General features: G+C 33.3%; 2 protein-coding genes across 4 annotated transcripts; one reads left to right on the top strand and one right to left on the bottom strand.

Annotated features, from left to right (window-relative positions):
* Positions 1 to 2,650: 2,650 nt before the first annotated feature.
* Positions 2,651 to 5,999, bottom strand: chchd7 (coiled-coil-helix-coiled-coil-helix domain containing 7). 2 transcript variants are annotated; one of them, XM_066719897.1, is made up of 4 exons: positions 5,895 to 5,999; positions 3,723 to 3,785; positions 3,464 to 3,562; positions 2,651 to 3,022 (listed from the first exon to the last, which is right to left on the bottom strand). In XM_066719897.1, exons 2-4 carry the CDS (start codon positions 3,774 to 3,776, stop codon positions 2,918 to 2,920), a joined length of 258 nt encoding a protein of 85 aa, XP_066575994.1. In that variant the 5' UTR covers positions 3,777 to 3,785; positions 5,895 to 5,999; the 3' UTR covers positions 2,651 to 2,917. The 2 variants fall into 2 exon arrangements, with proteins under 2 accessions (XP_066575994.1, XP_066576004.1); XM_066719907.1 differs by lacking the exon at positions 5,895 to 5,999 and adding an exon at positions 5,527 to 5,865.
* Positions 6,000 to 6,302: 303 nt separating this feature from the next.
* plag1 (pleiomorphic adenoma gene 1) lies at positions 6,303 to 19,733 on the top strand. 2 transcript variants are annotated; one of them, XM_066719877.1, is made up of 4 exons: positions 6,303 to 6,442; positions 13,599 to 13,696; positions 14,966 to 15,330; positions 15,946 to 19,733. In XM_066719877.1, the coding sequence occupies exons 3-4, from the start codon at positions 15,083 to 15,085 to the stop codon at positions 17,213 to 17,215; spliced, it is 1,518 nt and encodes a 505-aa protein (XP_066575974.1). In that variant the 5' UTR covers positions 6,303 to 6,442; positions 13,599 to 13,696; positions 14,966 to 15,082; the 3' UTR covers positions 17,216 to 19,733. The 2 variants fall into 2 exon arrangements, with proteins under 2 accessions (XP_066575974.1, XP_066575981.1); XM_066719884.1 differs by having other exon boundaries at positions 13,599 to 13,714.
* The last annotated feature ends 5,594 nt before the right edge of the window (positions 19,734 to 25,327 follow it).

The following is a 25,327-nucleotide window of genomic DNA, read 5'->3' as shown; positions in this document are numbered from 1 at the left end:
CATTGGGTAAATGTGGTACTGTGTAGTCTTGCTTTTTGTGCCAATGATAAAAAATTAAATAAAGAAAACTATGTATTTCAGTAATTCTTGCATTCCCCTGAGAGGTCCAATTTCCATATTCTACATTTATAAAACAAAAATAAAATAAAACAGCCCAAGTTGAGAATGATCTGCATGATGCAAAATAGAGACAGCATTCTCCAAATACATGGAGCATTATCATTGTTTAACAATTAATAATGCTGCAGGAAAATAAATATAACTTTTTAGTGGTGTTCAATTAAAGTGGTTGTGTCAAAAGAAAGTACACAAAAAGTAAACTTACTGTGTAACTGGATTCTGGCATTTTCATTCAAATTAGCCACTCAGTCTTTCAAAACGCATTTGATTGAATGTTTTGCATTCTGAAGCATGTTATGAAGCTGAACGAACTACTCCCACTCCTGATAACAACCTGTCTAATCATAACAATGTCTATGGCTGCATTCAAATTAAAAATTCTATTATGTAGATGAAACTTGACAGATGATGATTACTCAGTGGTTTACATGACAGCTGAGTAGGTGTGGAGCTTAAGTGTTTTTTGCATCATTATAAACAACACTACTTAACAGTAAAATATAATAGAACATATACATATTCTTTAGTATATTATATTAAGTATATATTCATATTGAATTATCATTATATTTCATGCACTGAGTCAGCTGCATAGTCAGGCACTTGGATAGAATAGCCACTCCCACTACCCGAGCACTAGATATTGAACTTGAATTAGTTATGGAGAAAGACTGTAAGAAACTGGGGCTGTGGTAAAGTGTTCTTATATTGTTGAATAACCACCTAGCCCAGTTGATACAGTTATTAGTAGTGTGTGTCAATGACCTATAAATAAGGTATCTTAATGTTTTAAATGTATACCTTATATGATAGGGATGTTTGTTTTGTTAACATATATTTAAAAATAAATACATTTAATATATATTTATATTATAACTTTTTCATATTCATATTTATATATCTTGTGCAGGAGGGTAGCATGTTCTGTCTTTGACTGCTCTGTTGCATTAATGAAGACAGAATTTTAATTAAATGTTTGAAGGAAAGTCGACAGCCGAAGCTCTCAATTAATAATGGTGCTACCCCCATGAAATATAAAAACATATTTATAAGCACAATAAAACCATAGAGAGGATATTGATACCTTAGAGATTGTCCAGATAGGAGAAACATTACTTATTATAAAATGCATAATTTATAATAAGATTATTATTATTATTATCAGTTATTTAATAATAACTGCTTGTAATACTTTTAATCAGGTATATTTAATATTGCAGATGTTTTTAATGTAAAGTCTTACAAGCAAATGGCACCATCTACTGTTAAAAAATATTATCATCTATACACACTCTCTGGGTCCCCTCATCACATCCCATGGATTCTTCCTACCACTTCTACGCAGATGATACCCAGATCATCCTGTCTTTTCCCTCTTCTGACCCTCTCATCCCCTCTCACATCTCTTCCTGTCTGTCTGCTCTGTCCTCCTGGATGCACTCACATTACTTCAAACTCAACCTCTCTCAATCTGATCTCCTCTTCTTTCCCTCCTCCTCCTCACATTCTACTCATCTCTCCATCTCAGTTCCCATGGAATCTACCACACTCTCACCCTAGGAGTCACCGTTGATCCTGCTCTGTGCCACTGTCAGCACATCCCCACGCTGACACACACCTGCTCCTTAGTTTTGGAATGACCTTCACACTGAGGTCAAGACAGCAGACTCAGAGTCCCTGACTGAGTGATTACTGGAGACACATCTGTTCAAACTGTACTTTTACTATAGCTGCTTATTCTGCAGAGCTGTTCAGCACTCTTGTTGTCATTTTGCTCTTAATAGAACTATGCTTCCTTACGTTCCTGCTTACTTATACATTGTTATACCTTCCGATTGTTTTACTGTGATTTCTCCCATGCCTATGACTTCACTGCATTATGTCCGTTACCTCTTTGAACTATGATGTATGCTTTATATTTTCTAGTAATTGTACTTCTGCACTTTTGTAATTCTTAAATGATTATCAATGATTATCCCTACTTTCATCCTTCGGTACGGATTACCAGAAAAGTAGTTCATACTGTGTGGGTATATATAAAAAAAAAAAAGCATTTTAACAAACAATATAAACAAATATTTATAAAAGAAAAACTGCATACGTTTTTACTTCTAAAATGTTGGGAGCTTCATGGTTTGATTACTGCTTGTGTACTGATGTGACTACATAAAACCATATGCACTTGTTTTTAGACTTCCATGATTACCATTTTATCAGAAAACAAATGTAAGTATTTGACTACACTGGTATATAAAAGATGCAGATGCTTCTTGTGCCCTTTAAACATGTGATTAACATCTAATTCTGGTGGTATATTAAGCAATATAATGTAATTAGTTTTATTCTGCATCATATGACATCTGAAAAGTACCTCTGTGATCAGCCAAATAATGCTGTACTGTAAAGTGAAATTGATTAGTACCAAAACCATTAGTCCTTTAGCAGTGAGAAACATAAGGAGAGAAGCGATTCCAAAATAACTAAAATATAAAATAGATTAACAGCTCTGATGAATAAACATTCACATTCATAATTATAAAACCTCTTTATTTAAGTGATATTACATCATTGCTTAAATTCCTTTACAGACATTATCTATTGCATTCTTATAATGCACAATTTGCATCCTAGCCACAATTCAGATAATACCAATATACAATGAGTTCCATATTCCTAAGAAACCTCGAACTGCCACAACAAGGCATTCATATTGATTTGGATTCTCAATTCTGTCACTGAGAGTGCAATTTCTTCACAGAATTCAATACCAAAACTATAATTATAGGATGTTACAATTTTAGTATGGTTTCCCTCCTATTGCTTGTAAAATTGTCTGTCTCTCTTCAGCAACAGGCATCTCAGGTTTAATACCATCTCGTCTTCTCTGGATCATTATTTTGTGCTGTGAAACAGGTGAGCATTTTTGAGTTATAACAAAATGAAAATTATGACTGTGGTAGTCTACTCATGACTAGCTGGCAGACTCACATTAGTTTAAATGAACTTTATTAACCTGCAACAACCCCTAAATGAAACCTAATTTAAATTATATACAACGTTGTATATGCCGTAAAATGCACATGGAATGTAAAATCAATTTGGGAGTCAAACTCTGTAATGCAATCCAACAGGAAAACATGTAATATGCCTGATATTACACACCATTTCTTCATTGTAGCAGTAATATGAAAACTGACTTAATTATCATAATTTCTAATAAATGTAAACTGTCAGAAATGTAGAGAGTAGGCTATATAATTATTAGTTAATTAATACAAGTTTAACAGTATAGTAGTATAATAGTATAACATATATAAAAACAAAGCATATTGCAAATACTTACCCAAAATGATCTGCAGTTTTTGTATCGTTGGAAGTATGATGAGCACATGGCTTTATCGTAGTTATTTGCATCTAAACATTTTCTAGAACCATCAGTTTCCTTTGGTAAAACAAAAAATATATATAATAATCACAAATTTGTATTGACAGCTATATATATATATATATATATATATATATATATATTTATATTTATATCACTTTCAAAAGCATCAAATTTGATTTACTGATGATAACTATTCACAGAATACCCAGTTTACCTCTAAACAAGGATTAATATCTTGGTCTCTAAGTTTCCGTGCTTTTGAAGACATCCTCTGAACCTGAAAAAACAATGAATCAACTTTAAAGCAGATGAATCATTAATTCCTAACAGTCAATTAAATAAGAATTAATAAAATGTGTATTATTTGTAAGCAGGAAAAATGGTAATGTTAAATGAGGCTTATCTACCATACTCAACACTGTTAAGGGGAAAAAGGGTTTTATTGTCCAAACAATTATATATTAAAACTACAAAACTGAAATATAATCAATATTAAGTGTCCATCCTTGGTGGAAGCGCCTTTTTCATTTTAGTTTCATAAGACCACAAAATGTTTTGCTTGGGAAGGAGAATGTCTTCAAAACGTGTCAAAAGTTGGAAGAGCTGTCAATTCTTGTACAGAAACACATGACGCAGGCTCAGGCACTGCAAAGGACTTGGTATGACAGTGTCACGTCAGTGGACATTCAGTTTTGGACAGCAAGTGTTGCTCGTATTACCAACTTCAGAAAGTAATTTACTGACCAAATATAAAGTTATGGCTAAAAAGAGTCCAGTCAATTATGTAATTTATTCTAGAAACAATGCTGTTCCATCCATCAAATTTGGTCCTGCATGATGTGACTAGATATCATTCAGGGATAACTGACAAGTTTCTAGTTCATACTGTTAAACTGATGTTTCAGAGTTCATACCATCTCTATTAAAGTAAAACAAGGATTGGCTTCAGTCACTTTAAAATCTGAAATTTCTTGTAATTCTTTAGCAAGTCCAAAATAAATGATGTACAGATACACAGCTTCTACTTGAGACAAACCACAATTCAGCAGCCAAGTATTTTGAAATGATCAACTAAGAAGCACCGACTGACAAGTTGTTCACTGTGGTATTGCGTTTAATATTGTATCAGTATAAAACCCAATAAGTGTCTTATAACCATTCTGTTTTCATAGCAGTTTAAAATGTGAATCACCAATGCATTTTTAAAAGGGGTCTCCTTATGCACAGGCTGAGGACGGTGCCAGTATTACATGATTGTTCCCGAAGATCCACAATCCTGTAGGCTAGGGGTGGCTAACCCTGTCCCTGGAGAGATGCAATCCTACAGGTTTTCCAGGTCTCTCTAAATCACCAATCATTGGATACCTTGAACTCAAGTACATTTTGCCTAATCAAGCCCCACAACTGGTTCAATTAAGCAGTTAATGATCTGGACAGAACAAAAACCTGTAGACCCTGCGGCTCTCCAGGACCAGGGTTAGCCACCACTGCTGTAGGTCATTAGAGTCCCTCTTTATATCACCAACTTAACTCCAAATGACTTAGCCTTACATTATTATTCGTGCACGATATTTTCCCCACAGCTTTCTGCACTGGATTAGCCTATTAGTTTATGAAAACAATGACTTAACACAATACAATAGAGATATAGAACTGGGCATTATACTGTACTACATAACACTATAATAACCATTCTGATTTTGCACAAGATGTTTATATTCCAGTCATTAAAACAGACATGAAGAGAAGGGGAGATCTGAAACGCAACACTTGGTTAACAGTGGCCATTTCAAATCCTAACTTTTTTAATAGTTGAAAACAATGAAGAGCAAACAGTTCTATTCAAGGGGACAGTGAGTAAGCATTATTAAGCAATGACATAAAGAGAGGGGAAATTAGTGAAGACCATGTGGGTCACCAGGAAGTCATGTAAAGCGACAATGGTTATGTAATAGGGGTTGCATATATATGTCACACTGTGGATAAGAGAAACCAAACAGTTGTTACTGTTCCCTTACTGATGCATGACCTTCAGTCCGGTAACCCACTGTGCCGGTGCATCCTCTTCTTTAGCGACGTCATAATAATACTTTTAAACGCATTCAGACAAAATCAGCTCAAATCAATCCCATCGATAATCTGAAGACGTCCACTGTATTTTAAAACCCGGATCGTTTAAGAAGACAATATAGTAGCGGAGTCCATTCATGCACTCAGGCAACTCAGGTTTGGTTGACAGCAAAATCGCAACGCTGGGAAACCGTGCAAACACAACTCACACATATCAGCACGAAGAGAACAATCATTTGCACTACACTTCGCTAAACAGCAATGGGTTATCTACTTCCCATGATCGTTTCCTTTCCGTATCTGCAGTAATACTCACGTTCAAACCAGTCTCAGGACGTCATTTACCAACACAGCACACTCCAACTTCCAGCTCGCTGTGCCCTGTTGTGTATTGACAGGCCCTCCCACCAACCGCATTTGCGAGAAGCCGAAGACTGACAGCCATTAGTGTGAGCGACAGAGTCTTTAACCAATAGGAGCAGCCAGATTTCCAGTTTAGCCCGCCTTTCCCCGCCTACCAACGCAGACAAATTATTTTGGATTGACAATCCTGCTGGCCAGTTAAAAACTTCAACCCGTGGAGAAGTGGCCAATCACTCGCAATTAAACCCGAGACATCTGAGAGTGACAGGCCACTCGGCGAATCGGAATGGAGAACTAGCTGGAGCAGGGAGTGGGCGTGGCCAAAAGCCCAAGCTTGGCTGAGCCGCAGCGCATACACAATGGCTGCTGGAAAGAGGGGAAAGCAAACAATTTTCAGGCCCGCCGCGTCCAGCAAAAAATATGAGAAAAAAATTATTAAAAATTCGGAAAATAGTTCAAAGTCAAGAAAAAGACCGTAGAAAGGATGTTAAGGCTCCCGCGGTGAGTTTGACGCAAATTTAGTAAATTGTTACCTCCTTCTTGAATTAAAATATCTGGGTTATTTAAATTATGGGAGAGGGGTGAGCAAGGGGAAAAAAAAAGTTTGTGTTAATCAGCCCCCTGTTTGGGACCTCAGAGAAAGGCAAAGGAAGACCTAAAAAAAGAATAAAAAATTGCAGAAATTATGTAATTATTTGGTGTCATGTCAGGTTACACACAAATATAAATCAAGCATCAGGGGAGCATAGTGGAGTAGTGAAAACTTGCGAAAAGTTTGGGAAAGTTATTTAAAAACAATAGTTTTCCTTAATATAATCACAACAGTGCCTGGAAGACATCCGACGGGGAGTGCAAACAAAATTATTGGGAAAAAATATTTAAAAATGCATGTTGCGTGCATAGTATCCCAATTTTGACATGTATGTGTGCAGGAAAAAAACGTGTATGCAGTACACTTATCGATGGAAACAAGTTGGTATTTTCTTAATTTTTGGCAAGGAATTGGGTTTATGCACTTTAATTTTAATAAAGTGGTTACTTGTATTTATATGGATTATTGTGCTCCAAAGTTGCAAATGTGTCATATTTGAAGACAAGCAGCCCTGCCATCACTATGTTAAAACAGTAAGAACGAATAAGAGGAGAAGTTGCTTGTCAATATCATAAACAACCAAAATGGAGGGAGAACTGAAGGGAAACTAATTAGGCTAAACATTTGCCTTCAGATGTGTAGATCTTAATTGTTTTTCTGTCATAAGGTATCTCCAGGAGCTCACTAAGAGCCACAAAATATAGCACTGTGTTAGTTAGTGTCTTTTTCCCTCTCCAATAGGCAACTTCATCCCAAGTCTATTCTTTTATGATTTTTTGATCAACAAAGACGCGAAAATAAATAAAAGGTGTTTTAAATATACTGCTTTGTTTTTTGCATGGACTAAAATAGAAAGGTTGTTACCTAAGAGTGGTCCAGTTGTTTGTGTTCTGGTGTTAAACCTGCACATTTGGATTTTATTTTCCCCCCATTTATTAGATTGCTTTGATTCATTTGTAGTTGCAGAATATAGTTAGGATAGTTCAGTTCAGGGGGAAAAGACGAGTTATCTATGTGTAATGTACATGGATGTAGTAGATTGTCATATTTAAAGGTTATTTATGTGTAGATGGAATTGCTATGCATTGCATGACACGATGCTCCTGGCTGCATGCTCTTTATGCATGCTTTCCACCACCAATGTATGCATATGTATTATTTCTGCTTGACTTGGTGTTTGCTGTTTGCTGTGCATTTGGTTTTCTGTGGCATGCCAGGAGTATTTTTCTATATGGTTTTGTTTTCAATACTTTTAATAAGTGCTGCTGATGTTGGTTTCACGTGGGAACAAGCAGTGTTTCGCATCTTAAAGAGACAGCAACATTTTTTGTGTTACAGTTTTACTAGTCAGTCATCTCACTTGTGCATTGTCAAGGCTGTAGGTGTGCAGGTTGCATACAGATGGAACAGACTTGAAGGTTTTTCTTGAAGGATTTTCAAGGTATACTTTTTAGGCAGATACTTCACAGTCTTGCAATTGTAGAGGACGTTTGAAGCTCTTTTAAGGGAGTATTCAGAAGGGACCTCTATCAGAAATTTCATAGGCCTGTGTTTTAATTCTAAAGTGTGTTTTTTCCAAACTCTCTGGGTATTACATGTATATACATGCTATGTCATCACTCTCAGTATGTCTGAACTTAATTCATGTATAGATATTTTATTTAATGTAAGATATTTTCAGAAGTTGAAACGTTAACATAGCTTAGTATAAAAACTAATCTGTATAATATTGTCTTTGATTTGTAATCAGTATAGCTTTTCTTTTGAATATATTGGAATTATTTTATCATTTTAAATAAGTGTCTGATTGAAAATGCCTCCAGACAATATAATGTTATGGTTACTGCATTCACATTTTTGTTATACTGCAAAGTTAAATTTATGATTTATTTAGAGTGCTATAACTGTCATTTACATACACATGATTTAATATGACTTTGTTTAATTAGATGTAATTTGTTTCAGTATTCTGTAGTTCATCCTGATTTTTTAATGTCAGTAATACATCATTCATTGTATAACACATTAGTGTGAGCATTGGAGAAAAGATCAACTGTATACTGGGTAATTTAGTACTTTTTTTTTTTTACTATTTTGTTCTGTTTGTCTTTGTGTGATGTTAATATTACCTTGATCTAGGAATGATTTTATGAGATATGTATAGAAGATCTTTTTTAACACTGTATGGGAAATAAAAGTTGTTCTTCAAGACTGTGAATAAATATTTGGAAATAGACCTAAAGAAAAATTGTACTTTTATTATGATGATTATTATTAGTAGTATAAACAAATGTTTGCAAATGGTTTTTACTCATGCAACAGTATATGGCTTTTATGTTAAATAATTGCATAATAAAAATAAATAATTAAATAACCAATTAAAAAAATAAGGAATATCAAACTATGTTGACTGCAACATAAATTTATGTTTTGGTCAATTTATTTCTCATAATTTATTTGAGAATTACTACAGTTTATCTTTCCTAATTATTAACAAAGTTCATAATCATGTTCTGTTGACAAAGACTTAGTAACTCAACGAAATGTGTTTGATTATACATGTGTATAAATATACACACGCACATTACTCTTTTGACTTTTAGGTCTAATTACTTATTAAACTTATTACTTTAAATTATTATTTTTTATTATAAATTAGTAGCCTACATGAATGTCTAAGCTCATGATGATGATGACTATTTAGATGTTTTAATTGAAACATTTATTCAAAACGTTTATGCATTTTTTGTATTTCTTAGCAATGAAATTAAACACTATAAAACATACATTTGTTTGACAGTAATTAATCATTTAAAACTGAAATCACTTCAAATGTATGTAAATCTCTCTTAACAGTTGAATATGATCATTGGTTAAATTGTGTAAGATCTTTTTCTTCATTGTCATCAATCTGTTTTATACAGTGTACATTTTTGATGTAGTTAATATTAATATGTTTTAGACTGTCTTTTTGTTGAGGTTTAAATTCTGTATTGCCAGTATAAAGTACACATTCTGTGAGTAAAACAATTGAGTATTGAGTAAAGATGAGTGACAACTAATTTTAACTGTAGTTAATAGAATTATTTAAATTAACACAGGTCTTCACTGGGCTAATTTTGAGCTGCAGACTCTGGTGACTAAATACATATGTAGTCAGCTACTATACATTTGTAAAGACAACTCTGATTTTAGACATTGACAGCCCTACCATTTCATTTTGTGATCTCCTGATCTGGAGCTGTTTTTCTTTCTTGTATTTGAATTTTCAATGTAAAGTTTAAATTTGAAGTAACTGGGTTGTATTGTGAGTAATAAGGAACACAAAACAACTGTTTTATTTTTAATTGTTTTACATTTTTCCCTGGACCATTCCTTGTAATAATTTAAAACTAAGCATTTTACCTTATTTTGTTAACTAATAATCTAGGATCTTGAGTGTTCTTAAAAGAACCAAATTCTGTTTTTCATTTGAAATATTTTTCTATTATTGTTTTGTTCTGTATGGAATCATCAGTGTTTTTATGAAGAGGGAATATTTCATTTGAACATGTCTAGAAACTTGTTTAGCAAATTTGAAGTGTTAGTTAAATCCATCTCTTGTGATCTTGGAATTCTAGGCAAGATTTTATGTAACAATATAACAATATTTCAGCACCTTTCTGTTGAACTTGTATGCTCTTCCAAATTGTCTAATATACAGCAAAAGGCATGGATTTCATTATCCGGTGGTGAAAAGTTAGTTTTCTCCAATGAAGTAACCAATGAGCTTCTCTCTCCTCGGTCACATTGTATGAAATTTGGCTTGTGTAGAGAGAAACTTTTTTTTTTTTTCCTTTCCATTTGTTGTCAGAAAAATATGAAATTATTATTACCACTTCACTTCTTAACTTTATTGGAGCACTTATTTGTTGTGCCATTATACATTCATGGTTTCCAGCCACAAAACATTTTCCATAAAATTAGCTTATGTGAGTATTATGAACATTCTTCCATTTGGATGACAAAACAGTTTCTGCTGAGGTGGGTGGTTCAAAAGCTTGGTTAGAATGAAGTGTCACATCATCTGACATATTTTGGATAGACTGGTGTAATTGCAATATTGGAAAGCAATCCACGAAAGGCATTGGCATCTGTCAAATATCACTCCAGAGATGACTACAGTAGAAGCTGTTTTTGTTCAACAGATCATACTGTACTGTAGTCAGTTCATATTTGTATGATGCTTATTTATATTGATAAGAGCTGGTTAAAATGGATCTTAGAGAATTACTGTAACCAAGGTTGGTTTTAGTGGGTGCCAGGCTTTTTAGGAATGAGGTGAATATTCCTATCACTGTCTTTTTATTAGTACCTTATCACTTCAAAACTATAAATAATTCTACTCCACTTATTGGAACTTTCATAGAATAAATGCATAAATCACAAAATACATATTTACATGCACATATACATACATACTTATATAACCTAAAAAAATGTTTGTTTTTGCTACTTAAACTAAGCAAGAATGCTAAGATTGAATATCCTGAACAGTTTTTAGATATTGACAACATTATAATTTGAAATTGTAGACTAAAGCATTAAAACCATCAGTGTTCTTTATGCATCAGTTGTTCTGGATAATTGATTGCTAAAAGTTGCAGTTTGTTTATAATTTTGCTTCACTTTATGGATTAATCACTTGTATTACAATTATTATTGTCTTAATAGCTTTTGTTATTTAATGTGGTTTTCATATTAAGAAACATTATATTTGCACTTTGATTAAACTAAGTTTCACACTCATTTTTAATTGGTTCTAAATGATATAAAGATTCATATTTTAATTTATTAAAATACCTAACTAAATAATTAAATTACTGTACAGAAACAAAACAAATCAAGAGTTTTTGAAGAATTAAGTGCTTAACATGTCTAGTGTGTTCTGCTGCTGTTAATATTCTACTCTAAATAATAATTGTATTGTGTTAATATTTTGGCAAGTTTAAAGAGGTCTTCCTTTGCTTCAGAGTAATATTTTATATTGAATAATAAAATCACTCTTGATTTTTCATTTTAAAAAGTGTAAAATATCATTACAAATATATTTAGCTGTTCAAATGGTATTTGGAATTCTGTCTTCATTTTTATTAACTTCAGTTTTATTAACTGTTTTTGACTATCAATTAACAGTTTAGTGTATTCAGACAAAATTCTAAAATGTATGTTTAACATTAAGCTGTTCCTGACATTTTATTCTATAGAAGCATTATTTTTATATAGATTTTTTTTTTTTAAGGTAGAGAAGTGAGACCATGATCTTTAACTTTTTTTTTATTAAAACATTAAATTGTACTATTCTTGAGGCTAATATTCTGCAGTTTAAGTTTTATAACTAATATAATATTGCTAAGCATTTTCACTGATTTTTTTACTGCATTATTAACCCTACTAAAATCTGTAGAAAATAAGGAATAAACTATACCTTTACCAATTATTTTACAGTTTACAATTAAATACATAAAGCTGTTTTTTTGTTTTTTGTTTTTGGACCATTATGCATTATCCAAGTAGTGTAGTATTGCCTAAAGATTTTTACAACTGTTTTTTTCTGAAAGGAAAATCAGATGTTTGACAGTTCAACTGTGTTGATTATTCTGAAGTTCAAGTAATAGTAAATTGATCATGTAAAGTGTACTGTTTAATTTGGATAGCGTTCACCTATACATCACTGTCATATCTAGTGGAAACAATCTTTTGACAACATTTGAAGTTTATATATTGGTTTTCATGAGGAGTTAAGTTTTATATTCATTATATGATCAGAATATATGCTGTTTTTTTCTTCTGTAAATTTTGGAAATAGGACTAATAAAAAAATCATAACAATTACTATGCAAGTATAAGAGTTCAAAAGTGCTCAAAACAATGTTACATCTGCTGGTATGATCACAAAGTAATTGTCAGTATGTGCAACAGGATTTAAGCTTAATGTCTCTGTCTACTCTCTCTCATACACACACACACACACACACACACACACACACACACATACACATATAAACTGTTGTAGCTTGGTGATGTTCATGCTTTGAGCCAACATATTCCAGTGTTTGAGCATTAGTAATGTATTCTTATGTTCAAATTATAATGAAGCAATTTTTTGAAAGGGGAGGATTTCATGCAAGGTATTTCATTCTGGAATGCAACACTTAGAAATCAGAATCTTCATATGTGTGGTATATAATAATTGGATATGCGGTCTTTGTCCTGTTAGGTTAAGGGAATGGATCTGTGAGTGTCGTTTCTCCTTTTTCAATAAGAAGGACCTGATCAAGTAGACTTTTGCTAACCTCTAACGTATTGTTAAGATCCAAATACAAAAGATTTTAATGCCTGCAGCAGCATAGTTCATGTATGATGTGGAGCTGCAGATTTTTCTCATTTCTAGAATGAGGGATCCACAAACATTTAAATCAAATCAGCATAGACTAAAACAGGCTGAACTGTAAAGGAATGTTGCACTGCAAGTACACTTAACTTTATAAAAAAAATTAAAAAAATGTAATATTAGGGTGGGGATCAACACAAAAAAATCGTACAAAGAATTGAATATATTCTGCTAATGCCATAAACTTTGTGTGTATTTAAATTATAACAGATTGAGGCATTTTGACAAGTGCTGTATAGTTTTAAATCAAAGAGAAAACGCATACACCAATGCATTTAATTAATTTAATTTAAACAATTTTATACATTGAATTCACCGCCTCCCTCCAGGAATGTATGATTGTATGCTTTTCAGATGAGTACTAATACAGGCTACGTCATGGCTGAATGAGTGCAGAAAATGGCATTGAATCAATCATTTATTTTGCTTCAATGTTTTTTTGTATATAATACTAATTAGTAACAAAGAAATCATTGATGAAAGACCTGTTTTGTGGGGGTAACTTGCCTGTTAACTTTTTGACTTGTAAGACACAGTCATGATGGAACTGCAAACAAATGTTTTGTAGGAATCTAATCAAACTTTACCAAGGTATTAATATTGTATTTGTTTTTGTTTTCATTTTTTTATAGATTTCCAAACATGGGAAGTATTACTTTCTGGTCACCATCAAGGATTTTTAGATGAACTGGTTAACGGATCAAAGAAGCATTCATTGTTCTACCATCAGGTGTGGCTCAAACAAATGGTACTACAGATACAGTTTTGGTTGATCATTTCAATTGAGCTAAACATTATGAGCAACTGTTTTTATCCTCAGTGATTAGTTGGATTTTTCAACAGCTATTTCAATTAAATATGTCTGTCTTTAAAATTGAACTTTATTTTTTTTTATATACCAATACCCATAAACATGGGATTTTTAATAGCTGATAGGTTACATTTCAAATTATTTGACCACAAATTCAAACATTGAGCAGAGCAAACACTCAAACAATAACACTATGTAACTGAATTTTTGTTCCTGGGTAGTAAGTGTTATTTCCTAATTGCTTATGCCTCAAAAGTATAGAAAATGGCTGCTATTCCCCACAACTTTGCTTTTGTGACCAGGACAATAATATTTTGAAATGTACCTATTTCCAATGAGAAAACGGGCGAATTTGTGTCTTTTCGTTCACATAAAGTCAGAAAAAAACAACACATGAATCCAAATTAACATGTATTTATATTAAAGTAATACAAAAAATCCAAATACAGTATAATCATAAATCTAAAAAACTACTCACTTCTAAATCTTTTGTAGTCATTTTTGTATTACTTTAATATAAATACATGTTAATTTGGATTCATGTGTTGTTTTTTTCTGACTTTATGTGAACGAAAAGACACCGATTCGCCCGTTTTCTCATTGGAAATAGGTACATTTCAAAATTTCACTGTTCTGGTCACAAAAGCAAAGTTTGTGGGGAATAATAGCCATTTTCTATACTTTTGAGGCATAAGCAATTAGGAAATAACACTTACTACCCGGAACAAAAAAAAAATTGTTACACGGTGTAATGTAATCAAATAAAGTTAACATAAAATAACAATTTACAATTCAGGGTCATTTCTGGTGTGGGGGATGAAAGAAGAAAACTGCGAGATGCAGGTTCTTCTAATGTAAAAACCAGCAGTATTTGCAATGGTGAGGGGTTAACTGAAAAACTATCCAAAAGATTAAACTCCTTTCAAAGTAGCTGTAACACGATCACAGCATCTGCATGTAAAATCTTTCATAAACACTTTGCTCTAAGCCAGCTGTGTCCAATGTGGAAAAACATCACAGAGTAGGAACAGTTGCATTAAAAGTGACCAACTCAGTTTGGGAGCGATGACTCAAAAATCAGCACTGATTCAGCACAATTATTTAAACCATTTCATTTCTTATATGTTTATTCTCCTTTAATTAGCATTTAAAGATGTATTCTTCTGTCTCTTTTTTTTTCTCCTCCAGGCCCCCAGTCTTCACCGTATTGACCACATGAAACTGGAGAGTTTTCCCAAACCAAAACCATTAAGAATAGTTGGGCATAGTAATATTGTCCAACGTAAAGGCCTGCCTTAGGCTGCAATGGCCACGGTAATACCTGGGGATTTAGCAGATGTTAAGGATACCCAGAAGGTCCCTTCTGCCACAGGGAAACGTAAGAGAGGTGAAAGCAAACCCAGGAAAAACTTTCCGTGCCAGCTGTGTGATAAGGCCTTTAACAGTGTTGAGAAATTGAAGGTGCATTCTTACTCTCACACAGGAGAAAGACCATACCAGTGCTCTCACCAAGACTGCACCAAGGCCTTTGTTTCTAAGTACAAGCTGCTAAGGTACTGCATTCCCTTTGAAGCTCAACTACAATAATTCAAGTTTGATAAGCATATATACCACAATCTAGCCCTATAAATATGATAGTCTCATAAAATGTGATGAGTAGGTTACCTTTTGTTTAAGTTGATCGATAGGATGCTATGAATTGTGAATCTCTGAAGTACGTGATTGCTCAGCCTGCATAAAAGTACCATTTAATCATCTAGTAGTTGACTTTAAGTATAATTGCTTAATGTATGCCATTAATGGATTAATTAATTGATTGTGTATAGAACAGGGCATGGAATTTGATTAATTTTAAGCTGTAGGAACATTTGGGATTTGTTTTGCCTTTTAGACAGTTTAAAGGCACAACTACTCTCAAATTATTTACATTGTTTATGCTAACACATGGGATGTTGATTAAGTAAGCCCTTACATTGGTACTTTAAATTGATTCTAGCTAAAGCTGGTGTGTACTGTTTTCATTAGCAATTTTAATTTTAAGCAGACTGATTTATAATAGGCATGGCTATCTATTCTGAAGTAAATCCACATTGCATATATTTTTTAATTAACAATAAATGAATAATTGCTCAATGATAACTGCTTACAGAATATATCTGTGTTTAAAGGCATATGGCTACTCATTCTCCTGAGAAAACCCACAAGTGTAATTATTGTGAGAAAATGTTTCACCGCAAGGATCACCTAAAGAATCACCTTCATACTCATGATCCAAACAAAGAGGCATTTAAGTGTGAAGAATGTGGCAAGAATTACAATACAAAACTTGGCTTCAAGCGTCATTTAGCCTTACATGCTGCAAACAATGGCGACCTCACCTGCAAGGTCTGTTTGCAAACGTTTGGAAGCACAGGGGTGTTACTGGAGCATTTGAAGACCCACGCCAGTAAATCTTCAGGTGGGACCAAAGAAAAGAAGCACCAGTGTGAACACTGTGACCGACGCTTTTATACCCGTAAGGACGTTCGTAGGCACATGGTGGTACACACTGGGAGGAAGGACTTTCTCTGTCAGTACTGTGCGCAGAGATTTGGCCGGAAGGACCACCTAACCCGCCACATGAAGAAGAGCCACACACAAGAACTGCTTAAGGTAAAAACGGAACCAATGGACCTCTTAGATCCCTTCTCCTGTAACCTGAGTGTGCCGATCAAAGACGAACTCCATTCAATGATGTCAATATCTTCCAGTGAACTTGCCTCCAAGCCATTTGCCAACACTTTGCAGCTAAACATCTACAACACTCAGATCCAGTCCATGCAGAGCAGTGGACCTCAACACCAAATGGTTTCCACAACCTTACCCTTAGGAATGACATGCCCTCTTGACATGGAATCTGCTGTCCACCCTTCCCATCAGTTTTCTTTAAAATACCAGCTCGGTTCTACCTCATATGCTCATTCTATGCCGGAAAAAGAACAGCCATTAAAGGGAGAAATTGAGAGTTATTTAATGGAATTACAAGGCAATATGCCATCTTCATCACAGGATACTCAAGGCTCGGCTTCAAAATTAGACTTGGAGCCCCAGGTAGGGGCACTGGATGAACCACCTAGTGATGTTTCCCTAACAAAAATGTCTGGCTCTGCCCCTGTCAGTGAATCTCTTAATTCCTCTTCCTTAGACTTCTCTCAACTCTTTAACTTCCTGCCTTTAAATGGGCCTCCATATAACCAGTCTATTTCATTAGGAGGCCTGGGAATCAATTACACCCAGGAGGAAGCTCTGGCTCTGTCCCAGTTGCCCTCACAAGCCCAGGAGTCTCAAGATCCTGGGAGTGGTGTAGGAATCGGCCCTCTCCATGGGCTGTCTTCATCCTTTACATCCAATTTAAGCACAACTACCACCCTGCCTCGATTTCATCAAGCTTTTCAGTGATAGAATTGGGCTCCTTGCCAGATAAAAAGCTAATTTATCCGCCAAACAGTTTTGAGAAATGTTATATATTTTTAAAGCCAGTAACACATTTTTAAATATATCTGTACATAAAATCTCCTTTGATAGAAATATGGTCTGGCTTTCGGTACAACTCATGAATGCTGTTCTACATTATCCTAACATATTTAGACTTTAAAATGTCACCTAAACACCATTTTAAAGGCTGTAATTCTGAGAAGCCACCACTACCATTTTCTTAAGAGGGAGACATTTGTAAGGTAAATTACATTGTTTTTATTTTGTTTTGTTTGTTGTTGGGGTTTCTTTTGTGTGTGGGGGGGGGAGGAGTTGTTTTTTTATTTTTATTTTGTTAGTATTTTGGGATTTGGAGAGGTTTCCTATAAAACTACCCATTAGGAATGTGATTGCAGTGAGAACATTGATAAATTTATGAATTCATTTAAAACTGATCAATTAATCTAAACCCTCATCTCCATCAGCTTCCTTGCTTTGCAGTAGCTTTGTGCTGTAGAAAATTAGTTTAATATATATATATATGTTTTACTGTTATCTGATATAGCACTTTGAATTTTAGTGTGGTCTAAATGCACTTCACGCTTCACAGTTTTAAAGATTAAATCCTGAGAAGTTCAGTGATATTTTAAAATAGCTTTAGCCAGTTTTGTGCCCTGTGTGTAACAATTTTACTTGGTAAGCCTCTTCAAAACCAAAACAAACAAAAATTGTGTCTGTAAGATAACCAAGTAGAGTGTTCCTCATTGTTTCCAATTTGTTATTATATATGATGCTGCTCAGTTTCCTCTCAAACACTTAACTTTAAAAAAGTATATATGATAGTTTAGTAGAAATAATGTGATTGCTATACTTATTTTAATGTATGTATACAGAGATAAAATATTAGTTAATAGACACCCAGTTTTTAAGTACAAAATGACTGGGGTTTTGGTGTCCTCCTTTTGCCATACACATGGCAACCATGACTTGCATGCTTCATACATTTGTAAGAGGGGTTCCCAGTGAAGAATAACTCATGTTATGATGAGGTTGTTTTTGAGGACAGGAATGGGTATTTTAGGCAACCAGATGGTCACAGACGGTGGTCTGTGAAACAACTACCTTCCACCTAATACAGTAAAATCCTTCCAGAAGGTTTCATACCTGTCCATGCTAGTCCACAGCAAAGAGATCAGTGTGTTGTGGAAAACAGTGACCCTGCTCTCACTGACTCCACTCTAACTGAAACTGCAACACTACAAAGATTAAAACAAAGTCTGGGCATTAACTTTCCTCCCCTGGCCTGGTCACTAGGTTGAACTACTATAATTTCCAAAATTTGATGTCTACTGACTATTGTCTTGTCTCTGTGCATATATGTGTGTGTAAATGTATATGGAGAGAGAGAGAGAGAATTGTTTTTTGTTAGGAATATACAGATACAAAAGCTAATCCCACTATGAACATTTGGGAGAATGTGCAGAAAGATGCAAAACTGTGGTTTGGCCTACCTGCAGTCACGTAGTGTGTGTTTGTGTATGCATGTGCTTTTGTGATTGGTTAATGTATAGGTGGTGTCATCACACAATATTTCATATCATAGAAACTTGTATCAGAGTAATTACATATTCACATACTGTTAATGTTTTCTGTGTTTGAGATTTGATATTCCACAAGTCCTTAAATTCCCTGAAACATCCCATAATATTCATTCAAATAAGTAAATGAATATATAATATCAGTTATTGCAGGGATCTCAGATTGACAAAAGCATTTTCCTACATGTAATACAAGTTTTGCCTTTCTGTAATAAGGCTTATATGCCTTTAAATGATGACTCTAAAGTTAATTAAGCAGTATCTATGCATATAGCAGCAGAAACTGCAAAAGAACAAAACCATGTGTAATTGATGTGAGAGAGAAAAGCTTAAAAGAAAAATGTATCTGAATAGCTGGACTGCTAACAGCCCTAATACATCTACCAATGCATATATCAGTGATGATACTGCCTATATAATAATCTTAATCATGCCTATAGGATATAGCAGTGCTGAGAATTAGTTTTATGAGTTTAAACTATCCTTGATACTATATTATCATATCTGTAGCCAAGGTGTAACTAACACCTCACCCAAAAGAAAAATAATAACAAATCAGGTTTTGATGGCAGAAAGGTGGAGAAATATGTTTGATCTGAGTCAGAGATAAAATGGCTTGGTTTTTAAAAATATGCCTCTTTTAAAGTGAATAGAAGGGCCATGATAGGACGTTGGACAATCTTAGTTAACATAGGAAGCAAGCTCTTGAATAGGACATATTGCTATCCAAGGAAATAATTCAAAATTCACCTGAAAAGTAAAGGGAATGTAATAACTTAAAATAGTGGACATAATGGAAGAATTACATTTTAGAAAGTATATTTGTAGATGTTTAATACAGCTGTATCTCTATTTTCATATGATTTTTAATTCCTCATGTGTGTGTGTATGTGTGTGTGTGTATATATATATATATATATATATATATATATATATATATATATATATATATATATATATATATATATATATATATATTCCCTAAATATTAGTTGAACTAAAGCATTTTCTGAAATAAATCCTTTGGTTTCAAAAGTTAGTATGCTACTATTTTGAGAAACAAATTGACATTCCAGTGCGAGAGACTGCAAGTAAAGAATGTAGTAAATAGTAGATTCTGCCATCTAACTGTTTTAATTGGAAGTATCGTGAATTTGACTGGTTAATTAAATTGCTTCCTTCTGAATCATTGGTATTTTAATTGATAAAACCCATTTTAAGCTTGTAAAGTTTGAACAGCACTGTGTGTGTTTGGAAGTTGTTGTGGTTGATTGAATGAAATAACCAGGTTTCTGCTGACATTTTTATAATGTATATAAAGTACATAGTGTACAAGAAACAATGGTAAAAGAGTATAAAATCAGAAAACATAGTGATAAGTAATTGTAATGAATGCAATCATGTAACACTATAGTCATCTTAAACTACGTATAATGCCCTTTTGAGACCACATTTGGTACTTTTCAAGTTGTAATGCATTATTTACCCCATTGAGTTCATTATTTTGTTTCATTTTAATGCCATTTGCCAGTGTCTTCACTACATATAAAGGGAGAAGGGTTTGCAGATAATCTGCAAAGAAGGACCTCACACACAACTCTGAACCTCATTCACTTTTAGTGCAGTGGCACCGGTCTAAACAATCAGTCTGTGCCTTTAGCTTTTTATCAAATTCAGGAAGTTGGCAAAGGCAAGGTTTTGCTTGTTTGTTTTGGTTTTTATTTTTATTTTTCTCTTTTAGGATTGACCATATACAGTGAATTTATTTTTTTATGTTGAACAGATTGCAACCATAATTTATCATATATATACATTTACGTGTGTGTTTGTGTGTGTGTGTGTATTTGAAAGCAGGCTTTTTGATGTTATTACTTTAAATAATTTGGCTCTAGTAAAATTGGACTGGAAAATTACTTTAGGCCATATTTTCAAATGTAATACAGATACAGGCAGTGTTTGCCATGGTAAATTTCATTTTTTTTTGTAAAACTAAATACCATTGATTGAAGCCTTGAAGTGCCTGGTTTTGAGAGGGAAAGTCACATTTGTAGTATGTGCATATGTGTAAGAATAAACAAAGACATGCAGATGCACGTATCCCTGCACACATGCTGTGAGCTGGGCCATTATTTAGAAAAAGACAAAATGTATATGAAACATTTCACTAAGGGAGAAATATAATCCACATTTGTATCCTTAAGGCTGTGTATTCTAGGTGCTGTCTATGTCAATCATCTTTACAAGCTAATTACAATTTATTTTCATGCAGTATTGGATGGCAACAAAGCCTGTAGTATCACTATCATATCACCATTATCCATGTGGATTTCTAAAACCATGCACCATCCAGTCATTACTGATAATCTAGTCAATCAAAACACTATCCTCCCCCTGGAGTCAGTATACAATAATTGAGCCCATCATGCTCTGTACAGCGCATATACAACTGTTGCATTCCTTTTCGTCCCTTTTAGAAATAATATCCCGATTTAATTGTTATTTTAATACCCTGCGTATGTAAATTAGTGTGTTTTTACTTTTTATGCACACACGTACATATATACATATATATAATGAGCCACATCTAGTTTTAGAAAGATGAATGAATGTTTTACTCAATGTTTTTTCAGTTGTTTGAAAATGGGTTTTAAATGTGCTATAAGTGTATCTAGAGTATGTGGTTTTACAAAAATGCTTGGTAAGCCTCTATATACGGCATATTTAAATTATAGCACTTTCTGATATCACATGCCTTTAGGAGTTAAATCTCTCATTGGCATTTTTTTTAAAATAAAAAATATATATAAACATGTTATGTGCCATTAGAATTGTTGTATTTAGCTCTTTAGAATGTTAACAGTTGTATATAAAATGCTAAAAAAGGTTTTTTTTTTTTTTTTTTTTTTTTACAGGTACAGTTTTTACAGTGTTTTTACTATCAAAGTGTCATTTTGCTTTACTTGCACAAAACTTCTGTGTCTCTCACTTGGGGCTTTACAAATGTATGCAGAAGGTTTTAATCACAATAACTTTTTACTCCTGTAAAGCCATTTAAAGATGAAAAACAATTGTAGGGTTGCTATTATACTTATTTAAGCATTTCCTGCTTTGTACATTCATTGATTCATTTGTAACCTGCAGGATTTATTTCAACAAACACATTTGCCAAAACCAGGAATAAGTGACATTCAATCACATTTTTTAAATATTAAAGCCTATTTTTTAATGTGGTGTTGCATATCTGAATATGTTTTGTCCTGAAGTTTCAAATCTGAGTTTACTTGGAAGTACCAAAGTTTGGTAAAAATACAGTTTCCAGTGGCATTGCTCCACTTAATCTTGTTTTGGCGAACCATGTTTTTTTCCTGTTGTTCTAACTAGGAATAGACATTCCATATGCTACATTAAAATCAGTGTTTTACTCTTTTCAGGAAATTGTTAATTACTTCACAGTACCGGGACAGTTCTATAAATATAGACTTTGTCATATGTGTTGAAAACACCTTCTCAACCTTCTTTACATTTTCAGAGAATTCCTCAATCAAATAATATATGAACAACATATATTGAATAATATCACCCTACTTTCTGCAGTATATTTGTATTGAATGATCTAGGTTCTTTGTTTCAATATATAATACATCATACATTTTAGAAGGAAGTGGCTTTTTGAAGTCCTGGGAGCCTCTTGTGAGATGCACAGACCTTTAGCAATTCATGTAAACTTTCAGTATGAACGTCAGTGGTACAAGTGAACCATATTGAATGTGTATCTAAGAAACACTCCTGCAATATTTTGGTATTGGATCAAGCTGCTAATGTATACTTCAAAATGCTCCTTGTGGTGCTACAGACCTCTATTTCTCATTCAGAACGTTTTTATTATTATTTTTACAAAGTATCAAATTAAGCTGAATGGACAGAGATTGTGCTTAGTTGTATTGTATATTTTTGTACTGTGACTTCTGTAGTATTTTATGGACTTATCTGTAATATCGCAATGTATTCATGTGCACTTCAATGGAAGTATGTGCATACCCCTCAATATGCTGGGTGTCTATAAGTGGATTCCCTGCTGAATGGCGTTTTCGGGAGGGAATGAGTTGGGATTATTGTGCTGAAGAACTCCTTAAAGGTTATTGAATGGAAATGTCAAGAAGATGCAGAAGAGCACCCTCTCTGGGGCTTGAAAGAACTGAGAGAGAAATGGAGGAGTTGATTTGTTAAGAGGGGAACTGCATTCCAGCTGCGATTTTGTTCATCACATTTCAGTAATGCCATCCTGTGATAATGAACTTGTGTTGCTAATCATGTATATTGTACTTAAAAATGTATTTTACAAACTACTGTTGTATTTGTACAAATATAGACAAAAGAATTCATATATATTTGTGTATAAGCTGTGTAAAATAGAAATTACATTATAACGCTGCAGCTTTTCATCAACGGCCTAACATTTACATCATCCAAAGACAGATTATTTATTGTCTGGTGAATAACATGTTTTTGTTGTTTTTTTATAGTACTTTGCTGCTATTAAACAATAGAGCTGCAGATTTTTACAGCCTACAGCGTTCTCACTGTATATACAGTATATGAAATGTTTAAATAAATATACAAGAAGGATTTAGTGAATGTGTAGAAGTGAAATCTTACTATTTCAAAAACAAAACAAAACCGCTGTGTGTGTATGTGTGCGTGTACGTGTGTGTGTGTGTGTACACATATGTAAGTGCATACGGTGTCATTTCTTTATTCCGTTATACAGGATAAGGAAAAAGGATGGCTAAACCATTGATTTAGGAGAGCGTTAGCAATGAATCTGATCCTGTTTTTAAAGATTTGTTAGTAATCTTTGGTTTTACTTTTTAATGGGTTTTTTTCCAAACTTTAACAGAAAAGTGGATAATTTTATTTGTATAAAGCACAGCTGATATCAGACTGTAAAAATTAAATGTTTTTTGCATTTGTAGGATAGAAAAAGGTTGTTAGTACTGATGTTCCTTTTCACTGCTTTCATATTCTACTCATTACAGAACTAATCTTTCAAGACCCTGAAAACTGATAGAGATCATTGTCTTTACAGTACATGTATTCTATCCAGCAAGTTAAAGGAAATTGATTTATTGGGGGGGACACTGTAAGCTGCAACTAAAATTCAGTTTCTATTGAAGGTAATCACACATTATCAACCTGCAAAAATTGTCATAAGTGTATTACAGCAGTAACTGATACTAAGTGTTTTATTTCTTGTGCAATAAAGATGGCAGTGGAGATTGTTAAACTAAAAACATTTGATAATTGAAATTTTAAATATATACAGATGGGTATCTATAGATATGTTATCATCAAGTGTTAAATATGTGCTTGTTGACAAAAACATACAGATCAGTAAATGTATTGTGTATCTATTAAATGTCACTCATGCCCATGGGTTTCACATTGTTAAAGTAGTCAGGTTTACCTATATTTAAGGAAAGCATTAATACACAAAATAAAGGAATAAATAAATCAACATGCCAATTTGTATATAGCATGCATGTATAGTGTATAAGATAGTATTAAAACAAAATTCAGAAGATTGTACCTCTTCTCGTCTACAGTTGAAATATTAAAACTATATAAAACAATCAGAATGTAATTACATATCGCCTCAAATACAACTCATATCAGACATACTCGTTTAAAAACAACTGAAATACGTTACATTTGTGATTCAAAATTTAAATGAATCAAACTTTTATATAGCTTCTTAAATTATACTTTTGTATTCTAATGATTCTAATTTATGATTGATTCATGACTCCAAATTTGCACAATGGAAGACAAAAGCATGTTATAAAAAGTTTTAAATCAAAGTGGAAAAACAAATTAAAAGATCAACTACACGGTAATCTGGTGAATTTGTTTTCACATTCCCGAAGTAATTTCAGAACTGTACAAGAACAATGGTATTACTCCTATTATACAATAATTTAATTTATACTTACAGCCCAAAATCTTACATATGACAGTGCTTTGCTTTATTTGATATGATAAGAGGTAAGATAACAAGTTGCAGCTATTCATAAAAAAAATAAAAATAAATCCCAGAGTTTAATACTTGATAAATAATGAGATTTAAAAATTGACATAATGTTTAGGATCCATGCTGATTAAGTGTGAAGGCAGTAGAAACCCATAATTTGATGATAACCACAAACCAAGAGGGTTAGGATGTGTAAGGGGTGATTCTTTCCAAGTGTGATTATGTGAAGTTCAAGGGCTTCAGAAATTAACAGTGAAATTGCAGCCCCCCCCACCAAAACATACACACACTGCATAAAATATTCTTTATTCAAAATGTTTTTTATTTTTTTATTTATTTATTCAGATTCATTCTCTTGAAGCCTACATATTACCTGCTTTGACAAACTTTTGAATCACACAATCTTACATACTTTTGCCAGTGGGAAGGTTACCAAGAAATGTAATATGCAGTTTTAAAGTGCATGAAATA

The sequence above is a fragment of the Amia ocellicauda genome, chromosome 2 (genome assembly GCF_036373705.1).
Source record: "Amia ocellicauda isolate fAmiCal2 chromosome 2, fAmiCal2.hap1, whole genome shotgun sequence".
Lineage (NCBI taxonomy): Eukaryota > Metazoa > Chordata > Actinopteri > Amiiformes > Amiidae > Amia > Amia ocellicauda.
The sequence above is the reverse complement of the archived record's forward strand: the minus strand, read 5'-3'. Positions and strand labels throughout refer to the sequence as shown.

Coding starts and splice junctions, on each gene's coding strand:
- chchd7 (XM_066719897.1), bottom strand. CDS start 3,776: ATGTCTTCAAAAGCACGGAAACTTAGAGACCAAGATATTAATCCTTGT. Junction 3,563..3,722: donor ATATTAATCCTTGTTTAGAG/GTAAACTGGGTA, acceptor GTTTTACCAAAG/GAAACTGATGGTTCTAGAAA. Junction 3,023..3,463: donor AAAACTGCAGATCATTTTGG/GTAAGTATTTGC, acceptor CCTGTTTCACAG/CACAAAATAATGATCCAGAG.
- plag1 (XM_066719877.1), top strand. CDS start 15,083: ATGGCCACGGTAATACCTGGGGATTTAGCAGATGTTAAGGATACCCAG. Junction 15,331..15,945: donor TCTAAGTACAAGCTGCTAAG/GTACTGCATTCC, acceptor CTGTGTTTAAAG/GCATATGGCTACTCATTCTC.